This window comes from Dromiciops gliroides, chromosome 2, assembly GCF_019393635.1.
Source record: "Dromiciops gliroides isolate mDroGli1 chromosome 2, mDroGli1.pri, whole genome shotgun sequence".
Lineage (NCBI taxonomy): Eukaryota > Metazoa > Chordata > Mammalia > Microbiotheria > Microbiotheriidae > Dromiciops > Dromiciops gliroides.
Genome location: NC_057862.1, coordinates 63265946 through 63290812, shown reverse-complemented (window position 1 = coordinate 63290812; position 24867 = coordinate 63265946). Strand labels below are relative to the sequence as shown.

The window sequence follows — 24867 nt, the reverse complement described above, 5'->3', positions numbered from 1 at the left end:
AATAATAATAATAGTAGTAGTAGCAGCTAACATTTATATATTGCAAAATGCTTTACAAATATTATCTCATTTGATCCTTACAACAACACTGGGAGGTAGGTGCTATCATCATCCCCATTTTTACAGATGAGGAAACTGAGGTACAGAGAGGGTGTCTTATTCAGGATCACACAACTAATAAGTGTCTGAGGCTAGATTGGAATTTAGGTCTTCCTGACTCTAGGACCAGTTCTCTAACTGCCCCCTTTAGTTGCTCCTCGAACTGCTGTTATATGCCAGTCATTAGAGTGAATAATGGATAACAGGTGAGCAGTCCACTACTACCCACGCAGTGTCACAAGATCTTGAGGCAGGTGCCCTCAGGACATTAGGTAGATTGTGGAGTATTTAAAGGCAGATATGGAAAGAAGTTACTCAGGATGAGAAATGCTATATCTTTGTTTTCTTCCATGTCTATCCTAGAGTGCTAGTCTTTGTTGGCAAAATGCTTGATACATTTGTGATTACCAGGCATTTCTACCTTGAGCTGACTTTAGTTTTTCAAGGGCTATGGTTTTCTATGACTTGAAATATTTTCTCCCATCTGATCAAATAAACATTTGTTAAGTGCTTACTATGTGCCAGGCACTGTGTTGAAGACTCACCATACAATTAATAAAAAAGACAGTTCCTGCCTTCAAGAAACTTATAATCTAAAGGAGAAGACAGCATACAAAACGAAGCAGAAAATTGGGGAGGAGGAGATACAACATGGCATCTTGTTCCTTTGAGTTGAAACGAGGCAGAGCAGCAGATGCAAAGTGAAGAGAACTGAGTCAGGTTTCTACCCTCTATAAAGGAAGGCATTGGAAGGCGTTATTGGAGGGGAGAGGAGACTTAGAGAGAGAGTATTGATCAAGCCTCGACTTAGCAGCATTGTGGCAAGTTAGAAATGATGAACTTGTCTTGAGAGGGGCATCTTGTTCTGTGGAGCTGAAACCAGCCAGATCAGCAAAGACCAATCAGAGTTCTACTGGAATAATGTTGGTCTGGGCCTTTGTTGTAAGGTGGAACTCTGCCCAACTTTCCAAATGTAAATCATCTCTCTCTTTTCCTCCTGTTCCATTCTAGGCCCCATCCATTGTCCATTTTCCCTGTTTGTCCTAGATATATTCATTGCTGGACAAAATCCATGGCCTGCCCAAACAGCTGCATACCAGGAGAAGCTTATTGTGAGATAGTGGACTGTCCTTTTCCTGCTCTCCTCAGATGAATCTCTATTTTCCACGCCATACAGGGTTATGAGACATCACTGACATTTTCTTTCTCAGGGCATAGAATGCTGGGCCTACAGTCAGGAAGACCTGACTTCAATTCCTGACTTAGGTACTTACTAGCTGTATGATCTTGGGCAAGTCACTTAACCTTTATTTACTTCAGTTTGCTCCACTGTAAAATGGAGATAATAACAGTACCTACCTCATAGCATTATTGTTTCAAGTGAGATAATTTTTTTTTTAGTGAGACAATTGGGGTTGAGTGACTTGCCCAGGGTCACACAGCTAGTAAGTGTTAAGTGTCTGAGGACGGATTTGAACTCAGGTACTCCTGACTCCAGGGCCAGTGCTCTATCCACTGTGCCATCTAGCTGTCCCGAGATAATATTTGTAAAGGGCTTATTACAATACATAGTAATAATGATTAATGGCTAACATTTATATAGCACTTTAAGGTTTTTAAATATGCACAGTAATATGCAAATATATTAAGGTATGCATATTTTGCAAATGTGCTTTACATGTGCCATCTCATTTAATTTTTACAACAACACTATAAGTTAAATGCTATTAGTATTCCCATTTTATATGTGAGGAAACTGATGCCATAGAGAAGCTAAGTGACTTGCCTGGGGGGGTCACACAGTAAGCTTTTGAGGAAGGAATTTAAATTGGGTCTTCCTTACCCCAAGTTCAGCACTCTATCCACTGTCCCATCTGGCTACCTCATCATCATTATGGTTATTATTCTTATCCCAGGTATAGGATCCTATGTCTCATTTTCCCTCTCTACTAAGGGGCTAATTGGAAACTAGGATATTGGCTGATTTGAGTTTAATCTGAGGTACTAGCTCACCCTCAATGTTGTTTGCCAAAATCTTAAAGAGCCAAAGAAAAGAATGAAGCTATAAGGGTAAACAGCAATTAATGGCACTGGTGGCCTGGAGCAGGTGGCCTTGCCTGGTGCCACTTTGACTCCGATCATATCTATTATCTTCTGTTCTGCTTACACGGATGGCTGGTTCTGGCCCTGTTTAGAGGGTCTGATTTGAAGCTAGTGCAATAAGTAGGGACCTCTGGACAGTTGTCCTAAACACCGCTGACCCAACATCGCCATCTAGTGGAAAATTCTCAACACTAACAGTTTCTTTGTGGGGCTGGTGTTCTCTCAGAATTATTTCATCAGTCATCATCTGCCCCCCACCCCCAACACACACATACTCACCATACACACACTTTACAGAGGAAATTGAGGTCCAGAGGGGAAATATGACTTAACTAAGCACAACAGAGTTAGTTGCTCTCCTGACTTCTTACCTATCAGTGGCCCCAGTGTAGGAAAATGGAACTATGCCTTGTATTCTTGTAAATTCCTTGAAGGCAGGGATTGGCTTTTGTCTCTTTTTGCATCCTAGGAGTTTAGCACTGTGCCTGGGACATAGTAGGTACTTAGTAGATATTATTGATTGATTCTGGATGACACGGTTGGTTATTCCTCAATCTGAAACTGCTCATATGATTCTTATTCTTGCCTCCCTTCAGGGGGATGCAGGAGTCACTGGCCGGAAGATCATTGTGGACACTTATGGAGGCTGGGGGGCTCACGGGGGAGGAGCCTTCTCGGGAAAGGACTATACCAAGGTGGACCGCTCTGCAGCATATGCAGCCCGTTGGGTGGCAAAGTCCCTAGTGAAAGCCAAACTGTGTCGGAGAGTTCTTGTGCAAGTATGTTGGTGCTTTTCTTCTTCCTTCCCTGCTTCCCCCCAATAACCTTTTCAACTTCAGGGGCCAGTTTCTGATGAAAATATGTGATTTCTGGGATGCTAAAGGCTATGGTCATTTTCCAGACATCATTCTTTCAGAGCTCCATCTCATCCCATGCTATTCTTTCCCCTTAGGTATTCATTTTAGGATGATGGGAGAAGACTTATTTTAGCATAAAGGATATCAAATTTAGCAGTATTTGTGGCAGAGTTAGCCCTAAGGTGGTGGAATATATGCCTTAGGTTTCCTGCTTTTATAAAAACCTGGATTAAGGTGAGAAATGGGAAGAGGTAAAACTATGATGGGACAATGAGTGATTTGTCCCAGGGTGTCAAAATTTGGAGGTTCTGATGTAACTTGTACTCCATTAGAAACAACAACCTATTTAGTATCACTAGTTAAAACAGGAAGCTAAATGATGGCTTCCTTCCTTCCAGGTTTCACCTGCAACAGCCTATTTCTGCCCATAGGGTCAGTGACTTAGAATCAGTCTCCCTATGGTCTGAGGCATACCCCAGAGATGTCTCTTTTACTTTAACCTCAATTGACTTTGTTTGTTTGTTTTTTTAATGATTTAAGGACATCTTTCATCTTGCTTACCTTAGCTTCCAAAACTGCTAGCTATGACTTTGGTAATGGTAGAGCCTCCCAGCTGATCTGTCTCTTGTGCCCATCTCCCTATGAAGGTTTCCTATGCAATTGGTGTGGCTGAGCCTCTCTCAATTTCCCTCTTCACCTATGGGACCTCCCAAAAGACAGAGAAGGAGCTGTTAGATGTGGTGAATAAGAATTTTGATCTTCGTCCTGGAGTAATTGTGAGGTAATGGTCTAATAGTTGCAATGCGCCCATTAAGGGACGCTCGTGCACACACACACACACTTTTTTTTTTTTTAGGCAATGGGGGTTAAGTGACTTGCCCGCGGTCACACAGCTAGTAAGTGTCAAGTGTCTGAGACCGGATTTGAACTCAGTCACTCCTGAATCCAGGGCCGGTGCTTTAACCACTGCGCCATCTAGCTGCCCCCCCCACACTTTTAAAGAAGCAATAATTATTTCCCCTTTTCCAGTATACATTTATTCCCTATGCCCCTGCCTCTTCACTAACTAAAGAGGAAGCAAGACAGAGGGTTTTCTTCCTTCTGAAATTATGATTTTTGGAGGAAGAGGGAGAATTCAGAGACTTACTCATAAGAATGAGCTAAGCCAATCTTGGAAAGCTGAGGAATCTAGGAATTCTAACATGTGGAGCTGAGGTGGGAGTGCATTCTGGGCAGGAGGGGGCATCTAGGGCCAGATGTGTTCCCATGCCCTTTGAAGGAAACTTCAGGAAGGCTGAAAGTGTGTACAGATAGGATTAATATGTAGTAAGTCTGGCAAATTAGGCTGGAGTCATGTTGTGAAAGACTTTTTACAAGCTGAGGAAGTTTTAAGCTTTTCCTGGAGGCAATAAGGAGCCAGTGAACATTCTTGAGCAGGGGGTGACATGGCTGTAGAATATGGCAGAACATGGCATAGGAAATAATAATATCAAGACATTCTTCATTGCAGTAGAATACCTAAGTCCTCTGACAAAGAGTTTTCATGACATCCCAAACCTCAAACTTTATATAATAAGAATAATGATAATAATGATGATGATATATTTTAATAGAGTTTTAGAGTTTGCTTTACATACATTAACTTATTTGATCCCCACAACAACCCATCACAGGCAGGTGCTATTGCTCTCCCTAACTTATGTATAGAATGAGGGTATTTACTCTCGGTTCTCTTGTGTTTACAATGCATGTGATCCAGAGACTGCAAATCTAGAATAACAGAACATTTTCTTTCCTTTTGCTAAACCCTTAGGGACCTTGACTTGAAGAAGCCAATTTATCAGAAGACAGCATGCTATGGCCATTTTGGAAGAAGTGAATTTCCTTGGGAAGTTCCCAAGAAACTCATATTTTAATGTTGACAGGAACCGGTATCTTGAAGAGAGCAAAGTAGGATTCCATATTGCAAGATGGCCCCAGATTTCCACTCCCATTTGATCACTCTATGTCCAGATCAGAGAGCTACACGATACTGACAGACTGTATTATCTCTATAGGAATTGGTTTTGTTATTCACTACTGCCCCAACTTAGTGGCAAAACCATGCCTACTTTTAGGATGTTGCTATCAGCAGCGGGCCTGGTAGAATTCATCTTTCTAGTGTTGCTAGATCAGACCTGTTTGTAAAGATCATGATGATTTCTCTTCAACTCTTGATTCTGACCCAGGACAATATGATTTGAAAAGAAAGACATATATCCAGGCTGTATATACAAGCCAATTGCAGCTCTTATCCCTTTATCACTCACAGGCCAGTGGTGGTAATGGGGTTTGGAATTGAGGAAGTGTAGGGCCCAGATTTATTTCTCTTATAATGGCATCCTGGGTTCTTTGTAGATAGATCTCTTCTACTTGCCATGTGCCAACACAAGGGTTTCCCAAATGGGTCAATGTCCCCAAAATTTGGCCTTATATTTACAAAATAATCCTTATACCATGGGGTTCCTATTAGGACCCCCAAGGAGGTTCATTAATAGATTTCAGGGGGTCTGTGAATTTAGCTGGGGGAAAAGTGCACACCTTTATATTCACGAACCTCTAACTAAAATATAGACCATTTTCTATAATGATTTAAAGACATTCCTCTGAGAAGGGGTCCCTAGGCTTCATTCACCAGATACTGCCCAAGAGGCAGTTAAGAAAACCTGAACTACACTGAAAAGTTCTTAACTAGGGAAGAAGAGTGATGAAATGAAGAGATTCTTGGATTTGGACTCAGAAGTCCTGGGTTCAAATCCTGACTTTGTCATTTAGTGTCTCTGTGACCTCAGGCAAAGCACTTAGCTCCTTCAACCATAGAGTGAGGGCAGTTGGCCCTCTAAAGTCCCTTCAATTCTAAATCTATGACCATATGAGCCTAGGGCCAGTTGAGGGTCATACTTCTGAGGTCTCAGGCTCCTTCCTGTTGAGCCCTGTCTTGGTGCTCTGGGCCAGGTTTTTGTCAAGAAGCAGGCCTCATAGAGAAAGCAGGTTTAAATGGCACCCTAGCCAGTGTCTTGAACATAGTAGGAGCTTAGTAAGCATTTATCGAATCGACTAGGAAAGACTTATTTGAAATATGTCCACATCTGCCTGGAGAGAGGACTGACACTTCCATGGCTGATTGATAATCAATGATCCTCATGATTAAATGCATAAAAGGAGACAAGGCCAGGGAGAGAAGCTAAAGAAGTATTTATTGCTGTCTCAGGAATATTTCACACAAATCATATAATGTGTCATCTAGCAAGGATACCCAAGAGGTTGCTCTTGGAAAGAGAGTGGAGGATAAAAACCAGTGAGAAGCTAGAAAGATTAAAGCACTAAGAGGAAACCCTGCTAATCAAGAAATCCTGTGTCACTCAGGGGCCCCAGTTCTGGGGCCCATTTTCCATAGAGGAGCTGCTGCTGTTGTTAGGAAGATGAATCCTGAAAACTCATTTTGAAGAGACTTATGTTTCCTGGAGGACATAGCAATGGAGCAAGTTCTTTACTGGAAAAATCACACCTCTTAGACACAAGCATTTTTTCATGTGAAGGACTGCCAAGCCTGAAACTGTGATTATACTTTCATTTTCTTACCTGGTACTTTCTAAGTAGAGATATTTTTAAATTAAATGCATCTATATCTTACTATGAAACCATTGCTAATAGGCAGGCCCATTGTAAAGGTCAAGCTGATTTTTTAATGTATAACACTAAGCTACATAAAGTAACAGATGTAATATACCTCAGCTACCACTCCCTCCTTTTTTTTTTCTTTAGCTCAAATGAATGTGAAAAATAACTCAGCCACTGAAGAAAATTCTGATTTGAACCAAGGATACTATGATGAATCAAATCAGTCTATCATCTCCAAATTTAATTCCTTATTCCTTTAAGGCAAATCTCTTTAACTGATACCACATTGTCCTTACGGCTGTGAACTCACCTGTGGTTCATCAATTACTTATCCGCCTAGGAAACTAAAATTCCAGCATCCTTTTGTCATTGATCACCAATAATGTTCTATCTTTTAAAGTTCCTCTCACATCTACATAATAATTGATGCATTTTTTTTTTTAGTGAGGTAATTGGGGTTAAGTGACTTGCCCAGGGTCACACAGCTAGTAAGTGTTAAGTGTCTGAGGCTGGATTTGAACTCAGGTACTCCTGACTCCAGGGCCGGTGCTCTATCCACTGCTCCACCTAGCTGCCCCAATTGATGCACTTTAAAAAAAAATTATTTTTTGGCCCCAGAGAAATCCTCAGGACAAGACTTTCTTTCAGACCCATAATTTCTAAGTATTTGCCAAGAATTCCAGTGTTAGGCAACTTCATGAGACAAGCAACCTGTCTGCCCTGATCATTGCCAGCAGAAAACTCAGTTTTACTTCACATTAATGAAATGGTTCTGACAGATAAAATTCTAAGGGCAAAAAAGGCTAGTGGAAGAGGATCTCTGTTCTTGTCCTATGATACCTGCTGAACTTATTGTTATTATTTTTCATATTCATGGGAGATATTGTCTGAGCACAGAAGGATAATTTATGCACAATCCCCTTGAGCCAAAATGGGATGCAGAAATGCCATGCTATAGCTTAATAATATTTTGCCAAAAAGTCCCTCTACTTCTAACAGAGTATCACATTTAGGGCCAGATTTGGCCTTGGCCAGCCTCGCCAAAGGAGTAAGTGACCTGATTTTTGTTGACTCTTCCTTTCCAGAAATATAAAGAGCAAGTTCATTTCTTAGCCTATTTGCAATTCATTGATTTTCTACTTTCTTGCCCCCATCAGAAAAAAAAATTAAAGAAAAGGTATTTGTATGAAGCTAACCTCTTTTCTTCTTAATATTCAGCTCCTGCTAGTTCTGTATATAATAAATAAAATTCCAAACAAGATTAGTCTTCGGTTCAGTCTTTGCCATTCTTCAAAGTCTTCCAAAATAGAAAGAGATGGGGAAAAAGCAGAATAATATTAAACAAGATTGCACTTTGAAATGGAAACAAAGGGGCCAACTTCTGGATAACTCCATTTTTTTTCTGTACTCTATCATGTCTTTTCTCATATTTTTTTCTCTCAGATATTTCCTCAAGTTTTACAGGTCATAATGGTTAACTCATAATGGGTAAAGCACAATCCATTATCATATCACTGTATTCAGACTGGTTCACAACTGCACACTGCTTAAAGGAATTGAAGGTTGTAGAAAATGTGCAAAAGACCTTTTGTAACAAGATCAAGTTAAGGAGACTAAGCTAACTTGTTGAGCTGCTAATTCCTCCTTGTTTTATGCTCAGTTTTAACCTTAATGTCAAAATATTAAAAATACAAGTAAATATGTATGACTTCTCACAAGTTTTCTAGTATGAACAAGTATGCCGGCATACTGATGTGATCTTTTTTCTCAAAAAGATGCTTTATGTATTTGTGTATATAATACATAATACATAGTACATACAGACATACATACATGGGTGTATAGGTTGTTCAAGGAGAACTTGCATCTCTGGTGTGAGGTCTTGCTGAGTCCTTTTCAGGGCTGCTCATCCGCCGTTGCTGTCTACCTGTTCCCCAACTCTCTCCAAAAGGTGACTCCAAAGAGCTCTAAGTAGCATTTTCTTTAGCCACAATGTGGTGAAACCATTTGGGCAGAAGGGCTAAACCAGGCTGAAGGTAACTGAGGGGTCTCACGCCTGTCAGGGGATGTCTATCCCAAGCATGCGAAGATTACCTGGTAGAACGAGCAGAAGTGAACAATTTGTCCCAATGGTCACAAAGGTGACTGAAGCAGGCTATGTGGAGTACTTAGACCTCGGTCAGACATCCAAAATGCCAAAGTCATCTACCACATCCCAGGCCATTGCCAGTGCTTCTGACTTTTGTCTTACTATTAGACTATGATGACTGAAAGAGAGTGTGAGGCTGATGACAATGTAATTGTCTCACTTAAATCCAATTCATACACAAATCAAGACTTCACCCTGTGATGTCATTAGTTCTCTTGAAAACAAAGGAAAACAGCAACACGCACACTACACATACATAAATACATATGCACTCATTTTTGGGCGGTGGAAATGCTCAATAAACTTTAAAGTGTTTAAAAAAACCCATAAATTTTCCTCTTCTTCCTCTATTTTCTTTTCTTGTTCTTCCTCTCCTTTTTTCTACCCTCTTCTTTCTTCTTTCCCTTTCCCACTTCCCTCTCTTTATCTTCCTTCCTTGTCCTCGTTTTCCTCTGTTTTCTCATTTTTCCCCTTCTCTTCCCTTCTCCTTCAGCTCCAAGAATCTGCAATTTGTTGGTGTGTATTCACCAACATAGAGTGCAAACTCAATTTGCTCTAGTAGATACTCTGGGAATTACTGCAGCTGAAAAAATGTCATCACTTTGTGGCCAACCTAGTGTTGAATAGACCCTCTCCACTTATCCTGGCTGCTGCTTAGAAGATAGACATTTGCCAAGCCTGTACTGGATGGAACCTCTTTGAATTTGGAAGGACCAATCAAGTCAGGTGTTTTCATAGCCTTCAAGAACCCAGTGCTACCTCCAGAACATGATGAAGCATTAGAAAGCGCTGGTGTGAATATACTGAGACACATGTATTCTGCTACTCCATCCAGTTTAGATTCACCTTCTTTAGAGAGAGTCTGAGTCATGAGAATCAAGCCACCTGCTTTCCTACTGGAATGGAGATCCCTTAGTGAGGAAATTCCTAAATACACTTCAGGTCCTCCAGATACTATTTCAGCATTTCTTGGTGCTCAGATCAGTATACCATGTCGTAAGGTTTTAAGAAATAGTTTTTTCTTCTTTTATTTATTTATTCATTCATTCATTCATTTATTTATTTATTTGTTTGTTTGTTTGTTTGTTTATTTATTTGTTTATTTATTTATGTATTTATTGCAGGGCAATGAGGGCTAAGTGACTTGCCCAGGGTCACACAGCTAGCAAGTCTCAAGTATCTGAGGCTGGATTTGAACTCAGGTCCTCCTGAATCCAGGGCCGGTTCTCTACCCACTGTGCCACTTAGCTGCCCCAAGAAATTATTTTTTAGAGATATTTTTAACTTTGTGAGGATTTGGGGGCTTTGGTTTTTAGAAAGGAATATGACAACCCTGAGTAACTTCTTGAAACTTGTGATTCCAGCAAAAGAGCTGTCCTAGATAGTCTGTGGTTTGTCCTAGGAGTAATCTCATTTGGAAACTGGTTCTTTTACTCCTGCCTATAGATACATCACCTAAAAATAAAACCTTACCTTCTCTCAATGTTGCCACATGATTGAATTGTTCTCTCTTCTCTTCCCTTGTTCATTGAGCAACTCCTTCACATTTACTGTATTCATTGCTTCAACACTGTTCCCATCATGTTATGTTACTGAAAGCTCCCTCTTTAATGTCATTAGTGACCGCATTAAGTGCCAGTTGCAATGACAATTCTTTCTCATTCTCATTCAATTTAACAAGCATTTCTTGAGTGAGTGAGGCAAGACGCTATATAGTGTGTGGAGAACTAGCCTCTGAGGATGGAAGACCTGGATTCACCTGCATTGCTAGGTGTTTCCTTATCTAATATCTCTGTGTTCATGAACTTATTTGTCCAGGCCCCATCTTTATCTTTATCATTACTATGTTGGTAGGGGCAGCTAGGTGGTACAGCGGATAGAGTCCACTGGAGTCAAGAAGAACTGAGTTAAAATCTCACCTCATACACTTAGTGGCTGTGTGACCCTGGGCAAGTCACTTAACCCTAATCGCCTTAAACATCCAGGGTTATCTCCAGTCATCCTGATATATATATCTTGCCACTGGACCCAGATGGCTCTGGAGGAGAGAGTGAGGTTGGTGACTTTGCACAGCCCACCCTCACTTCAATCCAATTCAATGATATGGCATCACCTTGTGTGTGAAGTGGCCCATGAGCTGAAGGAACTAGAAATTCCAAGAGGCTGGAGATGAGGAGGGAGAGCATTCCAGGCATAGGGGATGGCAAATACAGTCAGAAAATGAAACTCCTACTTTGTTTGGGTCTTGCTGTTGCCTAGGAAGAGGATATTTGCTTTTGATCTATGTTTTGAATAGTTGTACCTCTGAACCATAAAATCATAGTCAACATGGCATCCATGACATATTCAAGTGCCTGAAAAGTGAAGTTATTTGGATGTTTCCTAATCTTTTTTTTTTTTTTTTTAGTGAGGCAATTGGGGTTAAGTGACTTGCCCAGGGTCACACAGCTAGTAAGTGTTAAGTGTCTGAGGCCAGATTTGAACTCAGGTACTCCTGACTCCAGGGCCAGTGCTCTATCCACTGTGCCACCTAGCTGCCCTCCTAATCTTTTGACATAAAAGAGGTCCTGGGTGCTTGAGTTATGTGACAGATACATTGATATACAGATGGCAGTAAGTCCTCTTGAGCATTTAGAAGATAAGTTGATAAGATTCCTCTGCTGAGTTGCTTTATGAAGTTAGGGCAGCCACCTAGCTCCCAGACCACATTTCTTTTGACTTTTTTGTTTTTTGGGCAGGGCAATGAGGGTTAAGTGACTTGCCCAGGGTCACCCAGCTAGTAAGTGTCAGTGTCTGAATTTGAATTTGAATTTGATTTGAATTCAGGTCCTTCTGAATCCAGTGCTGGTTCACTGTGCCATCTAGCTGCCCCAATACCACCTACCTACCTCTCTTTTGACTTTTCAGCATAGATTTTCACTTCATTTCCCCCCCACTCCCACATAGCCCTTCCTGCCTCCTATTCCTTCTTCTAGTACATATCTATCCTCATGATTTGATCTACCCACAAACCTAAGAACATATTGGTGTCCCTGGTTGACTTTCCCTGGCTATATGCCCCTTCTCGGAATTGAAATGGCCAGGCATCCTGAACCTGATGGAAATTAATATGTAACTTCTGAGGCTGCTAACGTGACCTGCTCATTCTCTCTATTGGAGATCTAGGGTGGGTGAAATAGCAATTTGTCATACAGAATTCAGTACATAGAAAAGAGATCAATAACAAAATAAACAAGATGGCAGCATAACAAAATGGTAAGTATTGACAATAGTCCTAACAAGGGCACAAGTTTTTTCCTACCTACGCTGAGAATGCCTGTATGTGAAAGCTAGGAGAGCTGGAACTTCTAGCTTGTATTGAGGCTAGGTTCCTGTGCTATAGTTATAGACTGGTGTTGTGATGGATCAAGGTAGAACAAGAAAGCCAAACACCTTTTCATGGAAGAGCACTGTGGGTTTTACTAACTGGAGTACAAAACAAGTCCCTGTTTGTCTGTTTCAACCATTTTGGTGTTACTAACATTATTGTGCTGCTCTGTTTTGTGTATTTGTGTGTGTTTATATATTTCTGAAGTAGACTTGCATGCCAGGCTTTGCTGTAAATTGCTTGAGGTTTAAGACCCAGAAGACACTGAAGGGCTAGATGATGATGTTGTACACAAGATGCATGTCTTTGACTTCTTTGAGCAATAGCTGGGTTAGAGATTATAAATCTCTGGCAGTTATCCTCAGTTACAGGAATAATTTTGGAAGATTAAGTATCTGTAAATCCTCTAAAGGCACTGTTGACTCTGCTGGAATGTGACAAGGTCATTTCTAAACCTGTGGTCAGCCAGGAAATGGAAACTCTCATTCTCCATGAACTTTGTGTAGAGACCTTGAATTTAATCTTGGGACCCTTTCCCCTTAACTAATATTTGCCTCTACCTAGCCTACCTTGAGCAGTAAGGTCATATTTACAGAGTGCAATTCTTTTGGAAGAGGTTCTATTGAGATTAAGAGAGACTAATTCAGGGGCGGCTAGGTGGTGCAGTGAATAGAGCACCGGCCCTGGAGTCAGGAGTACCTGAGTTCAAATCTGGCCTCAGACACTTAACACTTATTAGCTGTGTGACCCTGAGCAAGTCACTTAACCCCAATTGCCTCACTAAATAAAATTTAAAAAAAGAGATAGTGATTAATTCTTAATTCTTTCAGTAGGTTCCAGTCTGTACTACTTTCTCATTTTAGGAAAGGGGACTCCTTAATGCTATGCCCTGGAAGTGATGACTCCCCCCGAGACAGATGCTTCTATTTTACTATTAGAGAAATATGCCCCTCACTGTTCCCAGGATTTTCATAACTTAAAGAGAAAAGTTATTAAAAGCTTAACCTGAATCAACCCTAGAGATTTTAGCATGCATAGTGAGTCCACATTGCTTGGGGTGGGTCACATAAACATCTGGATTCTGACATTGAGGGGTTAAAGAGTGAGGGGGTGCTTGTCACCAAAGCATGTTTCTTTCTCCAGTCTCAGATGCTTACTTGATACAGCTTCTTGAAGCCAAAGGTGAGAGTTGAATGCCAGGTGGACACCAAAACTGGAAAAGCCTCCCTCACACCAGAGGTGCTAGTCTTTCTTGAACACCTATACAACTCTTATTTACTTGCTACTAGAACAAACTCCAAAGAAGCTTCTATTCTTTTCTACTTCTTTTCTAGCAAAATGGCTTGGAGCATGTGAAGACAATAATTTATAACTGTTTATGCTAGCTTGCAGTGGCATTTGAAAGTTCATTTGTGAATCAATTCATCTGGGAAACAATAAAATATTCTTTCCTATTGAGGGGTCAATAAGGAATTTTTGAGTAGAGTAGGCTTTTAGTCATAAGTTATTTTGGCCACTAGAGGGTAGAAGAGACTGAATTTTCATAGAGGTACATAACATTTGATTAGGATTTCTTCCAGGGCTGGAAAGGACTCCCCACCCAACTCCCCCAACCCCCATCAACCTCGAGCCTCTACAAAGAAGTATATGGAAGCATTAAGGTGTAGTGGATAAAGAATTGGACTTGGGATCAAGAAGAATTCAGTAAATCATGGCTTCAAACCCCATTTCTGATGCTATGTGACCCTGGCTAAAGGGTCTGAGACTCACTTTTCCCATCTGAAAAATGAGAATAACAATGTCTGTAGTACCTACAATGTTGCGAGGTGTATATTACTATCTAAAACATTTTGAAAACTTTAAAGCACTGTATAAATTTGAATGATTATATATGTGATTCCCTCAACTAACTAACCAACCAGAATTTCCAATGAGAGAAGCAAGATATGCCTAAATAACAGGGATGTCTTTAATGAGAACTTCCCAAACACTTTCATCTCTCATGGCTTGCTTTGTGCTGGGAACATGCCAGAACTCAAGATGGAAAAAAAAGAAAACTAAATTAAACAAACAACACCTTCCCCATCATACTTTTTCAATTAGAAAAATATTTCTATAAATTCTTCACATTTAGCAATTCATATATTTCTTGTAAATTTGTAAGTATTTGTATTGGTCTTTCATGAATTTACACCCAAAGGAGGATGCAAGCATGCCCATAACCTGAATGTCATGGCAGAGTGACCCAGGCATTCTAGGCCATCTAATGTTTAAGTAAGCTGCCTTAGAACAGAAACATCTCCAATGATGAGTTGTTTCTTTGATTGCCTTGGCAGAGGGCACAGAAAAATGCTCTGCTGAATAGGCCATTTCTCCCTTCTATTTGAGCAAGATTTGATTATATCAGGCATACAAAACAAAGTGGAAACCTTTTTATGGACCTGAGAGTAATAAAGCCAGTCCACAGAGTCATAAAATCTCAGAGTTGGAAGTGGCCCAAGAAGTGATGAGGCCCAATTTTCAGCCCAGTGAGTGAGTATCTTCTATATCTCATGAAATAAATAAGTGCCATAAAGGGGCATTATCCATGTCTGCTTGAGTTTTAGAACCACAGCAACTCATGATATCTACTACATTGTCGAGGAGTTACAGTCTTCATGCTTCAAGGTAACTGTAGACCTGAAGGAGCCCTCCCTGTATGATGGTTAGACATGTCTTTTAAGTTCTGTGGATCTCAGCTGTTTTCATATCCAAAATGAGGATGCTAAACTAAATGGTCATTCCAACCCTAAATCCCATGGTCCTCTTACACACCTTCAACAAGTTGTCCTCCAATTTCTGCTTGAAAGGTAACTCCCTACCTACAAAGGCACTAATTAGTGGTATATGTTTTCTTTTACTGAGCCAAAAATCTGTCTCCCCTATAACTTAGTATCCTAGAATTTTATAAGTGATTTCAGAAGTCACCAAATCCAACTTCTCATCCAATGTAGAGATCCATTCTATAGAATATCTGTGAGGTGAGCGTGCGACCAGTTTAGAACACTTCCATTGATATATGTTCCCACTAATTTCTAATTCAGCCTTTCCAACTGGTTCTAATTCTTTCCTATCGAGCTACAAAAATACACTTCAATTCCTTTTATACATCATATTTCTAGAGTAAAGCATTTGGTGGAGTTTTTCCTTCAGTGACTTTGGAGTCACAGAAACTGGGACCAGTCCTACTTCTACTACTTTGTCTCCCTGGGCCTCAGTTTCCTTATCTGTCAAGAGAGAGGTTTAGGTTAGATAGTCTCCAAAGTCCCTTCTAGCTCTAAGTCTATGATCCTACATAGACTAGAAGGTGGTGCCGTTAGGTGGGTTGGAATGGGTTGTATGATCAGATCTAAGAATTGGTCAGGAGTGCCCCAGAAGTCTATTCTTTGCCCTATACTCTTTAAGACTTCCACCAATGATTTGAAGAAAGCCATAGAAGGCATTCTTGACAAATATGCAGATAATAAAAAGTTGGGATTAATTGTTAATACATTTGTGTCAAAGGATCTCAGGTCACAACAATAGGACCAAATTAGTTGCGATAAATATTGAATTCCTCATTAAGTCAAGAAAAGAAAAACCCTAATTTATTATACGGGAGAACTGTGGTTAAACAACAATATCTCTTAAAACAAGATGCTGACATTTTTAAAGAGTACCTATTTAATGAACCAGGAGTATGGCACAACAGCTAAAACACAGATGAAGTCTTTGGGTTTATAATGATAGGCATGGTGTCAAGAATGAGGGAGGTGTTCATCTCTGCCTTGATAAGACTATAGCTGGATAACTGAATTTAGTTCTATTCACAATAGTTAGGATGAGCAATGACTGGCGTTTGAGGATGTTTAGAGGAATATGGCCAAGATGGTCAAGGTACAGAAGACTCACAGATTGTTAAAGAAAATGAGAATGTGTACATCGAATAAAAGAAGACATGGGAAACCATAGTAATTCTCAAATGGATTTGGCATATAATTTCCTCTTTCTTCCAGCTACTGGGAATCCACCCCCATCAGCACTTCCTACAAATGTAGACATTTGATAAACAAGGCTTAACTGTTCCTCAGACCCCAGGAGTCACTTTGGAAATAAAGTAGAGGCAAACATACCACAGACATAGAAAGATACAGAAAGATAGCCACATTTTGCACCAATTGTTCTTACCTTAGTAGATGCCCCTTTCTAAAAGTTAATTGAAAAAAAAAAAGAAAAAACAAGTTAATTCCAAAAAAAACCAAAAAACCCCCCAAAAAACCCCAAGTTAATTAAAATTTGACTAAATGAAGTTAATGGAAAGCACACTAGTGTCATGAATGACAATACTAGACAGCTTCAATCTCTCAAGAATTGCCCCTTGAACCCTGAGGAGAATAATGGCAGCTGCACAGTAACCCAATCGTTGAGTCCACATTCCAAGTTGAGGGAGTGAACCTAGAGAGAGTGATATATTGGTATTACTCATGTAGTGAAAACCATTTGATTTTCCCCTCTCTTGGCACATAGTTAATGAGAGGGCACTTGACTTTTTTCACTATGTCCCTACTCTGAATATTATAGGAAGCAACTCAGATATTTAAAAAAATGTTGCTATCTTTTGTTTTTAAATTATCTATATTCTTCATTGTATCACTATATCCTCTCAGACAGCCATCTTTTATGATAAAGAAAGAAGAAAAAAACAGTTCAGCAAAATTAACCATGTTGAAAAGGTCTGATAGCTCCCCACCTTAGAAAAGAAGTGTGTGTGTGTGTGTGTGTGTGTGTGTGTGTGTGTGTGAGAGAGAGAGAGAGAGAGAGAGAGAGAGAGAGAGAGAAAGAGAGAGAGAGAGAAAGAGAGAGACAGACAGACAGACAGAAAGATATTTAGAGAGAGGCAGAGAGAGAACAGAGATGGAGAGAGACAGAGAAAGAGAGAGACAGAGAGACAGAGAGAGACAGTGAGAGAGAGACAGAGAGACAGAGAGAGACAGTGAGAGAGCGAATGTTCTCATATCTCTTCTTTCGAGACAAGCTTGCTTATTCAAATTTGACAGTAGTCAGTTTCAATTTATTTTTTGGTGGGAGTATTTTGAGCAACCCTACTTTGGTTCCAAAGTGACTCTGGGGGCCTGAGGGACACTGAAAGCATGTTTTGTCAAGTGTCAGGACTTGTAGGAAGTACTAATTTGGGTGAAAAACACATTGCTTAGACAGTGAATTTATCTTGTCTCAACCTGGTGTCAGTGATGGAGAATTGTTTAAAGATAAAAAAGTAGCTTTGTGTTCCTGAGTACTGGGTGAAATATTGTATGAGGCAGAGTTTTGTGGTAACCAACTATCCATAGTTCAAGGGAGAGGCTTTAGACTAGAGTCATCCAGGTAGGTCCTAATGTTTGGGCTATAAAACCACCATGACAATGATACTCTGAAATAGCCTTCTTTGCCTGACTGAGATAAGTTTGGGAAAGAAGATAGGCTTTCTTCTGAAAAGGGTCTACCCATGATACTTTGCGGGAACTTAATAGAACTATAGGCAGAGCAATGCAGAAAAACTAAACTGCAAGAAGAGAGTAGGAAGAGGATGATCTATGATTCTATGATATACTGGGGAGCCATACAAGGTAATATTTCCTGGTGGGTTCTATCTGTGTGCTGACAAAGGATTTTGGTAACAATGCACTGGATTGTGTCATATAGTAAAACTCTCATGGCGGGGGGCGGTTCAAGAAAAACAATCAGCCAATGATATGAGAAATTCCCTCATTGTATACATGGGAAACTAGATCAAGATGGTGGAATAGCAGGAAGCAGTTCAGCCCAGGTCACCCCACAAGTACTCTAATAACAATATAAGAAGAATACCAGATAAATAGTGGCTTGGAAATCAAAGACAAAACTACAATGTGTCATCTTTCTAGCCAAAGATCATGAATTCAACCTATACCTAAGTGATCAGGGCAAGAACTGTAGACTTGGAATGGACTGAGATTCAGCTCCTAGAAATCTGAGCTTTGCCAGAAATTCGGGGACACTCAAAGTTGACTGTGGATTCAGACATGAGTCCAGTTTTCAAGATGGGTTAGGACTGTGAACTTAGTGCCCAGATCCTTGAACAGGCATGATCCAGAGAAAGTTATGGCCCTACTTCTACCACCTAGGATAGCAGCCAGGTGGGAAGATGTATATCAGAGGGATCTGAACTACAGCCTCAGGCTCTAAAATTCCTATCTAGGCCAGCAATGTATAATTTCCCAGAGCCAATTTCTGGAAGAATAAGTAAACCAAAAAAGATAAAAACTTATTATGATGTCAGTGATACTCATGACCCAAACCCAGAAGACAATAATAACTCCAAAACTACTACAAGCCAAACCTCAAACAAAAACAGAGATCTACAAGATCAGTTAAATTTTTTACAAGATATAATGTGCTAAGAAAAGGAATTGAAATTATTCATCAAAATAAAATGAAATGTCTAGATGAAAAAGTTAGAAAAGGAATGACAATCAGGGAGAGATTTGGAAAGATAATTAATAGTTTAGCATAAGTGGTATAAAACCTTGTCCAAGCAGCAGACTCTTTGAGTTAGAATAGACCAAGAAGAAGTTAATGTCACCATAAAATAAGAAATATTAAAACAAGTCAATGGGCAGCTAGCTACCTGGCGCAGTGGATAGAGTACCTGCCCTTGAGTCAGGAGGACCTGAATTCAAATCAGGCTGCAGATACTTAACACTTACTAGCTGTGTGACCCTGGGCAAGTCACTTAACCCCAATTGCCTCACAAAAAAAAATGAAGAAAGAAAACACAAGTCAAAAGATAGAAAAACCCCAAGACAACGTAAAATAGCTTGTATAAACAACTACTGACTTAAAAAAAACTATCAAGGAGACATAATTCAAGAATCAGATTACCTGAAAATTATGATCAGAAAAAGAGCCTAGACATCATATTTCAAAAAATCTTGAAAAAAATTCCACATCACTTAGAACCAGAGAGCAAAGTGAAAAGAGAAACAATTCACTGTTCACTTCATGAAAAAAGCCCCAGAATGAAAACTCCAAGGAATGTCATAATCTGGAACTTCCAACGGAAAAACAAACAAACAAACAAAAAACAACAACTCCCCCCCCCCCCAAACTACAAGTAGCCAAAAAGAAAGAGTTAAGATATCAAGGAACCACTCTCAGGATCACACAAGATTTAGCAGTTACCACTTTAAAGGAGCAGAAAGGATGAAATACAATATTCTAAAAGGGAAAAGATGCATGTTTACAAACAAGAATAGCTTACCCAGCAAAACTGAGTATAAATCTAGTGAGGAAAAATATGGCCCTTTCACTAAATAAAGAACTTCCAAGTATTCCCAATGAAAAGACCAGAGCAGAGTAGAAAATTTAAAATACAGATGTGAAAGTAAAGAAAAAGATAGAAAGGTAAATACAAGTGAGAATTGGGAAAAGACTTTATAAGGATAATGTTTACATTCTAATGGGAAGGGACAAATGACAGAAGCATTCCTTAAAAACTAAAATGTTATCAAGGGGTCATAGAAGGAGTAAAAAAATTCAGAGGCTCTGGGAGTGATTTTTGTTATGTTTTATGATCTTAAAAGGAAAAAGGGAAAGGATTAAATCCAAATTATTTCACAAAAAGGGAGGATATAAACAGAAATCTATACAAGGAAGGGTAGGAGGGTGGATGTCACCTGAGCCTCATTTTCATCTGAACTAGTCAAAGAAGGGTAGAACACAAAAAGAGTTTGGTATAGGAATACCCAAACAGAATATTCGACCCAACAGGGAAACAGGTGGAAACAGGGAGAGGGAAGAGGGAGGAGTGTGAAGGATGCTAGATCTGAGGGGGGATTAGTAATAAACAAAATACACCTTAAGTTTAGAAAAACAATTCTCTTTTTTTTGTGGAAAGGGGGTAAACGAGAAAAATTGTGAAAAAAAATTTAAAATTTAAAAGGAAAGAAAGGGTAAGAATCTATATGATTGGAGCCTGGGCGAGAGGCAGAGAAAAGAGACTGGAGCTTAGAAGCTATTTGCATCAAGCCTAAGCACTGTGCTGAGTACATTCTCAGTCCATGACCTTCTTCTACGTAAAGAGAGGTTGGGGAACAGACAGAGGAAAAAGAATAACAGAATAGGATTGAGAAAAATTCATAAAATGTATTTTTTTTTTTACACAAAAGGATCCAGTACAGTTAAGATTAGAAGGGAAAATAACCTGGGGGTGGGTGGGAAATCTTTGTATCAGATTTCTTTGATAAAGGTTTCATATCTAAGATATACAAGGAACTGATTCAAGTTTATAAGAATAAGATATATTTCCCAATTGATAAATGGACATGAATAGGCATTTCTAAAGAGAAGAAATCAAAAGTAATTGTAGCCATATAAAAATTTTCAAAATCACTAATAATTAGAGAAATTCAAATTAAATCAACCCTGAAATTCTACCTCAAACCCATCAGATTGGCATAATTGACAAAAAAGTAAAATGATGAATGTTGAATTAGAACCAGGTGCATTAATAAACTATTAGTGCAGCCATGACCTGTTCTAGCCATCCTAGAAAGCAATTTGGAATTATATCCAAAAAGTTACTTCTTGGTCTATATTCTCAAGAGATAAAAGAAACAGGAAAAGGATCCATACAACAAAACAAAACAACAAAAAACTTACAGCTGTTTTTTTTTTGTATTGGCAAAAAACAGAAACAGGGGGTAGTGTGGGGGAGAACCCATCAATTGGTAAATGTCTGAACACATTATGATTTACTTATTAAATGTAATACTATTTTCCAGTAAGAAATGATGAGAGAGATGGTTTCAGAAAAACCTGGGAAGATACACATGGATTGATACAGAATGAAGTGAGAAGAACCCAGAAAACACTTTTTAGTAAAATACCAGCACTGTATTTGAAAGGTGTAAAAACTCTTAACAGTGCAACGATCAATCATGATGAATGAAGAATGCTGCCTAAATTCTGATAGAGAAGCGATGGGCAGAATGAGGTGGGTTTTTCAGACATGGTCAGCATGGGAATTTCTTTTGTTTAAGTATACTTATAAGAATTTTGATTTTCTTTTTTTTCCCAGGGAGGAGAAGGAGGAGATGTGGGAAGCAGCAGCAGCAGCAGCAGCAGCAGCAGCAGCAGCAGCAGCAGCAGCAGCAGCAGCAGAAGAAGAAGAAGAAGAAGAAGAAGAAGAAGAAGAAGAAGAAGAAGAAGAAGAAGAAGAAGAAAGCTCTTGATAATTGAAAAATACAATTTAATAAAAAAAATTCACAGGAGAGAACTGGAGGAAGACATATAAGAAATACTAGTATAATAGCTTTGAAAGTTATCGGTTAGGGGGCAGCTAGATGGTGCAGTGGATAAAGCACCAGCCCTGGATTCAGGAGGACCTGAGTTCAAATCCAGCCTCAGACACTGGACACTTACTAGCTCTGTGACCTTGGGCAAGTCACTTAACCCTCATTGCCCCCCCCCAAGAAAATTATCAGTTAAATTTATTAAATACTTAAAAGGAAATAGAAACTTAATATATTAGAGATTAGCAAGTACATGTACAACCCCTCCTGGTTTTTTGTTTGTTTTGTATATGGAGATGCTCATTTTATTGGGAGTTATGTTTAGAATAAAAAATCAAACAAAAAAGTATTATTGGGTTCTTCTTAACATGTAAGAGTCTTTGACATGAGGTTTAAGCCACATACTATCTTTGGTTATTTTTTTGTGACCCCTTTTCATCCCACACATAAAAATGGGGCTATATAGAACATACTTCTTTTAGATTAAAAAGAATGAAAAGTGATTTTTCTGGATGATTTAAAAATTATTTTGAAGGCTTTTTTCTCTTGAACTTTGTGATACCTCTTGACATAACTGAAATTTCATAGAATCACTGATATGTGTTGTTTCCCCTTTAATTAAAATGTAAGCTCCATAAAGGCAGGGAGTATATTCTTTGCTTGTTTGCTTAGTACAGTACTTGGCACATAGTAAATGCTTAATATATTCTTACTTGTCCATCCATCCCTCCCTCCCTCCCTCCCTCCCTCCCTCTCTCTATCCATCCATCCCAACCCATCCCATCTATCTATCTATCTATCTATCTATCTATCTATCTATCTATCTATCTATCTATCTATCTATCTATCATCTATCTATCTATCTACTAAACTATTAATTTATCATGGGGCAAGATGAAGAGACAGCTGCTCAGTCTAGCAGAATGAGATACATAGGATCAAGGACCAAGTCAGCTGAATTTGTGCTTTGCCTTAGGGTTAGCCTTTCTTTTCCTTTGAGGCTAGTGCCTAAAGAACTGGGGCAGTTGTTATTTTAGGCACATAATATTGTTACAGTCTCCTTCTAAATCATTTCTTTTCCCCAATGTCCCTAAAGCAGTTGATTAATATATTATAGTCCTTGGCCCTGTGTCAACTTGAGAGAGAGAAAAATTCCCTGGGTGTGAACTATGGAAGTTTATTATAAGGGGATTTTTATATTTTTAACAACGCCACTGGAACATGCACACTTCTGATGAATGTTTTGCCCTTCACTCTAGTCCACCATGTGGAGGCTCCCTCATAGTGGGATGCTGTCCTTGGAGTATTTTTGGAACTCTTCTGGCATTGCTGTCAAAGCCTGTGTGTGGCACATTTCTTTTCTCAGCAGCTAAGATTCTGTGACTATCCTTGGTAATGATCAATCCTCATCCCTTGAGGGTGGCTTGATCTTTGGATAGAGCCAAAAGTTATTTATAGCCAAGTATGACAAAAATGTGATCCAACTGATTAAGGCTGTTTTGAGTTAAAAACAAGATATGCTTAAGAAGTCACGCGACTGACATTTTTGCACGAAGTATAAATTGGCACAGAAGCCCATTCTCAGAGAGGAGTTCCCAACACATATTTGAGCAATAGTGGCATCGTTGGAATGGAACCTTGCATTTTAGTGTGACTACCAGGAAGGGAACACTCCTTTGGATGTAGAACTTCTGCTGTGTTTATTAAAAGAGTTTTCCTTTATCTGTTGAAGGTACTACCATCCTCCCAACCGCCGAGATTTGAAGGCTCAGTGTCATCTTGATTCTTTATTCTCACTTCATTTATGCAATCAGTTATCATTGTCATTTTCTATCCCCCACAACATTTCTAGTGTCAAGCTGGAAAAAAAATCAGACTGATTCAGTAATTGGTATATAAAGTGATGCATTTATTCGAAGTCAAGGAATTGCAATTTAGGACAATGAACTTTTCTATTCAGACAGGAATGCCCAGAGAGGAAGGAGAGAATGGGGTTCTAGGCATTGTCGTGGGAAATAGATCAGAGAGTGTATAGTCTGAATACACAGAAGAGCTGAGCTGTAGGAGGGGAGTTTTGAGGAGTTACAAAAACAAAGTCACAGAAATGAACTTGGGATAGCTTTGCCAGCTTTGCATAGCCATGAGGGGCTGTTGGAAATTGCTGGGGCATGTATAGATTTTCTTGGAAGCAGTTAGAAACTGTGGGTAGGACCCCAGAGTTTGACACTAGTATGTCTTTTTTCTCATGCAGTCTCTCACCTCCTTTAAGCCCTCATTACCTGGACTGTTGAGATAGTCTCCTAATAGTTTTCCCCAATCCATTTTGCCTCGATCCAATCCATCCTCCACACAGCTGCATAAGGTATTTTCCTAAAATGTTGGACTGACCATGATATTTTCCTATTCAGTAAATGTCAGTGGCTTCCTATTGCTTTATTGTCAATGACAACCCTTTACAATCTTGCTTCAACTATTTTTGTCCCAGACTTATTACCCATTATTCGCCTTCATTTATAATATGGTTTGGTCAAACTTGCTGTTTCTCATACATGGCACCCCACTTCTTATCTTCCGGCTTTTCTTTGGCTGTCTCCCTTCTCCAATATCCACCCCACCCCAACCTCTGCCATATGCTGGACATCTTTTTTTTTTTTTTTTTTTTTTTCAGGGCAATGAGGGTTAAGCGACTTGCCCAGGTTCACACAGCTAGTAAATGTCAAGTGTCTGAGGCCATATTTGAACTTAGGTCCCCCTGAATCCAGGGCTGGTGCTCTATCCACTGTGCCACCTAGCTGCCCCCTGGATATCTTTCTTTATCATCACATCTTATAAACCTAGTTCACTTCAAAGTCCATTCCAAGTTCCATCTTCTACATTAATGGTGCCAAATAGAAACAGGGGTCACTAATCTATGTATAAAGATCCTTGCTGTCTGCATACTCAGTTTTAAAATGTTATCTATATTTAATTGTATTTTTTAAAAAAATATTTTCCAATTACATGTTAATCTCTTTTCAGGCAGCAGTAGAGAGTGTTGTGAGATGCATGTGGCCTGTGGGTTTAAATCTCTGTTCTATATGAAGCTGAGCCCTTAACTGCTAGTGCCTTTCCCCTCTAAATTATCTTGTACCTACTTTGTATATATTTTGTACTTTATTTATCTGTCTATCCACCCACCTACCCACCCACTTACCATTCTATCCTGTTCTGTTCTGTTGTATTCTATTCTATTCTGTTCTGTTCTGTTCTGTTCTGTTCTGTTCTGTTCTGTTCTGTTCTGTTCTG

General features: G+C 39.4%; 1 protein-coding gene and 1 long non-coding RNA gene across 2 annotated transcripts in view; both read left to right on the top strand.

The window, feature by feature from the left end:
* Nucleotides 1-9195, top strand: part of MAT1A (methionine adenosyltransferase 1A) — a 41718-nt gene extending 32523 nt beyond the window's left edge. The window contains exons 7-9 of the mRNA XM_043982960.1: nt 2799-2981; nt 3707-3840; nt 4873-9195. Coding sequence (XP_043838895.1) covers nt 2799-2981; nt 3707-3840; nt 4873-4975 — 420 coding nt within the window. The 3' untranslated portion in view covers nt 4976-9195. The remainder of the gene's footprint in view (nt 1-2798; nt 2982-3706; nt 3841-4872) is intronic.
* A 1672-nt stretch (nt 9196-10867) lies between these two features.
* Nucleotides 10868-21425, top strand: LOC122738538. The gene is made up of 3 exons (XR_006354645.1): nt 10868-12123; nt 21073-21284; nt 21369-21425. It is a non-coding gene; the product is annotated as an uncharacterized LOC122738538 (long non-coding RNA).
* The last annotated feature ends 3442 nt before the right edge of the window (nt 21426-24867 follow it).